Genomic DNA, 4,770 nt, shown 5'->3' with positions numbered 1-4,770 from the left:
TGACCGACATGACGAGGCGGAGGAGAGGAGGGATCTAACTGGGAGTTGGCCCTGGCTCCTGCGTGATGAAAGCCCAGGGGGATGGAGGCTGCCAGGCCCGCCCCCTACTCACGAGTATAAAGCTCTGGCATCCTCTCAGCCGCCCTGAGCACCTTTCTCTTCCCTCTGCCGACTCGCTCGCTCACTCGCTCGCTCACTCACCTCCTCCTTGGCACCATGACCACCTGCAGCCGCCAGTTCACCTCCTCCAGCTCCATGAAGGGCTCCTGTGGCATTGGTGGTGGCTCCAGCCGCATCTCCTCTGTCCTGGCCGGAGGATCCTGCCGGGCGCCCAGCACCTATGGGGGCCTGTCAGTCACCTCCTCCCGCTTCTCCTCTGGGGGAGCCTGCGGGATGGGGGGCGGCTATGGCGGTGGCTTCAGCAGCAGCAGCAGCTTTGGTGGGGCCCTAGGTAGTGGCTTTGGTGGTGGCTTTGGTGGTGGCTTCGGTGGTGGCTTTGGTGGTGGCTTTGGTGCTGGCTTCGGCGGTGGTGATGGGCTCCTGGTGGGCAGTGAGAAGGTGACCATGCAGAACCTCAACGACCGCCTGGCCTCCTACCTGGACAAGGTGCGCGCCCTGGAGGAGGCCAACACCGACCTGGAGGTGAAGATCCGAGACTGGTACCAGAGGCAGCGGCCTGCTGAGACCAAAGACTACAGCCCCTACTTTAAGACCATCGAGGACCTGAGGAACAAGGTGGGTGTACTGGGCAGCAGGAGGAACCATTCCAGTTACCTCCCTCTGGGCATAGTAGAGGCCTTAGGCCATGAGCACCTTTAGATTTGTAGACAGGACAAACTTCCACCCCAGATATCTTCATCGGAGGTCCTGGACACCCCAAACAGAGCTGGTGAGTGAGAAGAGGGTCTCCCCTCCCCCACCTTGCTCATACCTTTCTGGGCTCCAGTCTTCAGACTGTGTGAGACCCGTGTTTCCTACCCTTACATTTTGCAAAGGAAGAAGTTGAAGCTTTGAGAGGTCATGTGACCTGCTGAAGAGCAAAGTCATGGCAGAGCCCAGATGATAGCCCTCGCACCCCACCTTCTAGTATAGCTCAGGAGGCAGCTACCTGTTCTCCAGCGCAGGGGAGGAGCGAGGCTGTAACGGGACGAGGCTAGACACTCAAACCGCTCATTAGCTCATTAGTCTGAGCTGTGGCTGCTGCCGCCCATGAGCCTTGGCACCGTGTGACCTCTCTATAGTCAGGCGGGGATTAAAAAACCCACAGCCTTCAATCATGGTCCACATATGTGCCCTGCCCAAGAGGAAGCCTGGTGGGCTTGTGCCATCTGCCTCCAGTTCCCCTCTACCCACCCCCTTGAACCCTTCTTGCTGAACCTGCTTGGCTCTGGTGCCTTGCACAGATTAAGGACAATTGAGGGAAGGAACTTCCAGCTTGGGGTTCCATCTAATTTCTTTTTATTCCCCTGCTTCCTGTTTTTCTAATCCTCTGTGCTAGTTGGGTCTCATCTCTTGGTAAAATCCCACTTGAGGTCCCATGCCCTGTGGACTTGAAACGGAATGTGTGTGCTGCCGAGGGCTGGCAGGGCGGCTTATGCCAAGAGGAGAATCCAGAGCATGAAGAGGGTCTAGGGAGCGGAGGGGGGAACTCAAGCCCTGAGACCTGCCTTAGCTTTTGCGACAAGTCAGTGACAGCACTGGGACTAGAACCTCAGGGGTTTTGATTCTAGGGCCAGGACTCTTTCTACCTCCTCTGATGATCATGAGCCAGTTTTGGGCCAAAGCCTGATTACTTGGGGTTGCCCTTTAGACCATTATGATAAAGACTTTTGGGGAGGAAGGGGACCAGGCAAGGGTAGGAGAGTAAAGGCCAATGTAGGCTGCAGTGACCTCTGACTACGGATGTCCATCTGAAAAATGACCTGTTCCCTTCCTATTCTGCAGATCCTCACAGCCACTGTGGACAATGCCAATGTCCTCCTGCAGATTGACAATGCTCGCCTGGCCGCTGATGACTTCCGCACCAAGTGAGTTTGCAGTGGTGGCTCAGAATGTCCAATCTTCCCAGGGTGGGGTATTTTTGGATCAGTGTTTCCTAAACACAGTTGACTAGTGCCCGTGGGGCACTTGTAAAAGTACGAGACTCCTGGGCCCCACCCTTGGAATTTTGGTTCAGTTATTTGTAATAGGTTGCCTGGGTGATTCTGATCCACTGCCAGGTTCAGGAAGCATGGTTTCAGGGAGAGGAAGGAACTCCCTCTTTCCCACCTACCCCTGAAGTGCAGCAGATAATTATATTTGGAAGCTTTGAGTCTTATTTGTTGGACTGAAGTTAGAAGCACCTCCCTCCCCAAATTCTGCAGCATAATGAACTGTCTTATTCCCAGGATCCCAGGAATTTTCAGATCTGAGCAATCAATGGGCACTGTGTCTAAGATTGGCTTCCCAAACCACCCACCGGGGGCCAGCTCTGGGAAGAAGCTGCAGGGAAAGAGAACAAAGCTCTCAGTGTGACCAGGATGGGTACCTCATTCCTTTTCTTTTGGGTCATTCTAGGTACGAGACAGAGTTGAACCTGCGCCTGAGTGTGGAGGCCGACATCAACGGCCTGCGCAGGGTGCTGGATGAGCTGACCCTGGCCAGAGCTGACCTGGAGATGCAGATCGAGAGCCTGAAGGAGGAGCTGGCCTACCTGAAGAAGAACCACGAAGAGGTGGGAGCTGAATGGAAAATCCAGCTTCAAGGAAAGGCTGGAGAGAAGAGATGGAATGAGATGATGGGAGGGCAAGGTTCAGGTGACCTGGCACTAGAGACCCCCAATCAGCAGCTGTCATGAGGCTCCTGACTGTGAACTCTTCTCTGGTTTTTCAGGAGATGAATTCTATGAGAGGCCAGGTGGGCGGAGATGTCAATGTGGAGATGGACGCAGCCCCTGGTGTGGACCTGAGCCGGATCCTGAACGAGATGCGCGACCAGTACGAGAAGATGGCGGAGAAGAACCGCAAGGATGCCGAGGAATGGTTCTTCACCAAGGTGGGTGTCATTTGGAGAGGGAGGGACCCAGACCACCAGCCTCCTGAGGCCTTCTGGTGCGAATGTTGTGCTCTTTTCTGCAGACAGAGGAGCTGAACCGCGAAGTGGCCACCAACAGCGAGCTGGTGCAGAGCGGCAAGAGCGAGATCTCCGAGCTCCGGCGCACAGTACAGAACCTGGAGATCGAACTGCAGTCCCAGCTCAGCATGGTAGGGATGCTGCAGGCATGGGGCGGGCACAAGATGTCAGAGAGGGAATGGCCATCCTCAATGATCCCTGATCCTCTTTCCCTTCCTCACAGAAAGCATCCCTGGAGAACAGCCTGGAGGAGACCAAAGGCCGCTACTGCATGCAGCTGGCCCAGATCCAGGAGATGATTGGCAGCGTGGAGGAGCAGCTGGCACAGCTGCGCTGCGAGATGGAGCAGCAGAACCAGGAGTACAAGATCCTGCTGGACGTGAAGACGCGGCTGGAGCAGGAGATCGCCACCTACCGCCGCCTGCTGGAGGGCGAGGATGCCCAGTGAGTGCCCAGCCCTTCCCCTAGTTCTAGTCCCTATAGTTCACCCCCACCCCCACAGTGTCTAATGGTCTTTCTCCTTTATCTTCACAGCCTCTCCTCCTCCCAGTTCTCTTCTGGCTCTCAGTCATCCAGAGATGGTAAGACCTTCCTTTTCATCAGACCTGGGCTCAAGACCACCCCAGGTCCCCGAGCAGGTCTAGGGCATGGATTAAGAGCTTCTCAAAGGGTGGAGCTATAGTGTTCTTACCCAGTATCTGTTAAGAATCCATTTGGGTAGAAGAAGTCATTTTCTAACCCTCTTAGGGCTAGCAGCCTTGACTCCTATCTTATAATTCTCCCACCCTATGTCCAGGCAGACCCCATGGTTATGCGGTCAGCACCATGGACAGCAAACAAGTCTCCTTCCATCCAAAACCCGTCCAGTGGGGTCTATTTGGATTGAACTAGCTGGGTCTGAATTATTAGGGAGCTTCAGTCTGAGGACACAGACTCTGTCAATGACCTTAAGGAACCCTGGTCTGAAGCGATTGGATGGTATCAGTGCTTAGCCAACAGCAGTGAGTGAATGAATGATCACGGGAGAGGGCAGTAGGGAGATAGTTCATGTAATTCCCAACTTCTTGGCCTCTCCACTCCTGATTTGTCCACTGCCTGTTCACCTCTGCTAATGCCCTATCTCCTTCTTCCTCAGTGACCTCCTCCAGTCGTCAGATCCGCACCAAGGTCATGGATGTGCACGATGGCAAGGTGGTGTCCACCCACGAGCAGGTCCTTCGTACCAAGAACTGAGGCTGCTCAGCGCGGCTCAGGCCTAGGAAGCCCCCCGTGTGGACACAGATCCACCTGAAGATGCCTTCTCCTGCCCTCCAAACATGTCACACCACACTTTACCACTGATCCCTCCTGGCAATCAATAAAGCTTCTTTATCTGAGTTGCATAACTCCTGCCTTTGCCTGGTCATTGTTGGGAGTGGGGGTGGGAAGAAGGTGGGGGGAAGCATTGCTTTGGAACCCGTCCTAGCACCTGGCTGTGGCCTCTGGGACTGGGAGAAAGGGCCTGGGGGTGGACTGGGCTCAGGTCCCAGAACAGCTTTCACCATCTCAGAAGATAGAGATAGATGTGTGTACCAGGTCATATGTGGCAATCTCCCAGGGCACAGGGGGACATTCAGCCTTTCATTTGTTCATTTATCTACCAGATATCTGGTGCTTTTA

The 4,770-nt window shown here is 54.8% G+C and overlaps 1 protein-coding gene across 3 annotated transcripts; it reads left to right on the top strand.

The window, feature by feature from the left end:
- The first annotated feature begins 216 nt into the window (after window positions 1-216).
- LOC113181363 (keratin, type I cytoskeletal 14) lies at window positions 217-4,344 on the top strand. Of its 3 annotated transcripts, none has more exons than XM_077800447.1 (8): window positions 217-350; window positions 429-735; window positions 1,945-2,027; window positions 2,557-2,713; window positions 2,872-3,033; window positions 3,117-3,242; window positions 3,335-3,555; window positions 4,218-4,344. In XM_077800447.1, exons 1-8 carry the CDS (start codon window positions 217-219, stop codon window positions 4,342-4,344), a joined length of 1,317 nt encoding a protein of 438 aa, XP_077656573.1. The 3 variants fall into 3 exon arrangements, with proteins under 3 accessions (XP_077656573.1, XP_026242644.2, XP_026242645.2); XM_026386859.2 differs by adding an exon at window positions 3,646-3,692 and having other exon boundaries at window positions 217-735; window positions 4,247-4,344; XM_026386860.2 differs by lacking the exon at window positions 2,872-3,033 and adding an exon at window positions 3,646-3,692 and having other exon boundaries at window positions 217-735; window positions 3,126-3,242; window positions 4,247-4,344.
- Window positions 4,345-4,770: the final 426 nt, after the last annotated feature.

Source organism: Urocitellus parryii, chromosome 7 (assembly GCF_045843805.1).
Source record: "Urocitellus parryii isolate mUroPar1 chromosome 7, mUroPar1.hap1, whole genome shotgun sequence".
In the NCBI taxonomy this organism is placed as follows: Eukaryota; Metazoa; Chordata; class Mammalia; order Rodentia; family Sciuridae; genus Urocitellus; species Urocitellus parryii.
The sequence above is the reverse complement of the archived record's forward strand: the minus strand, read 5'-3'. Positions and strand labels throughout refer to the sequence as shown.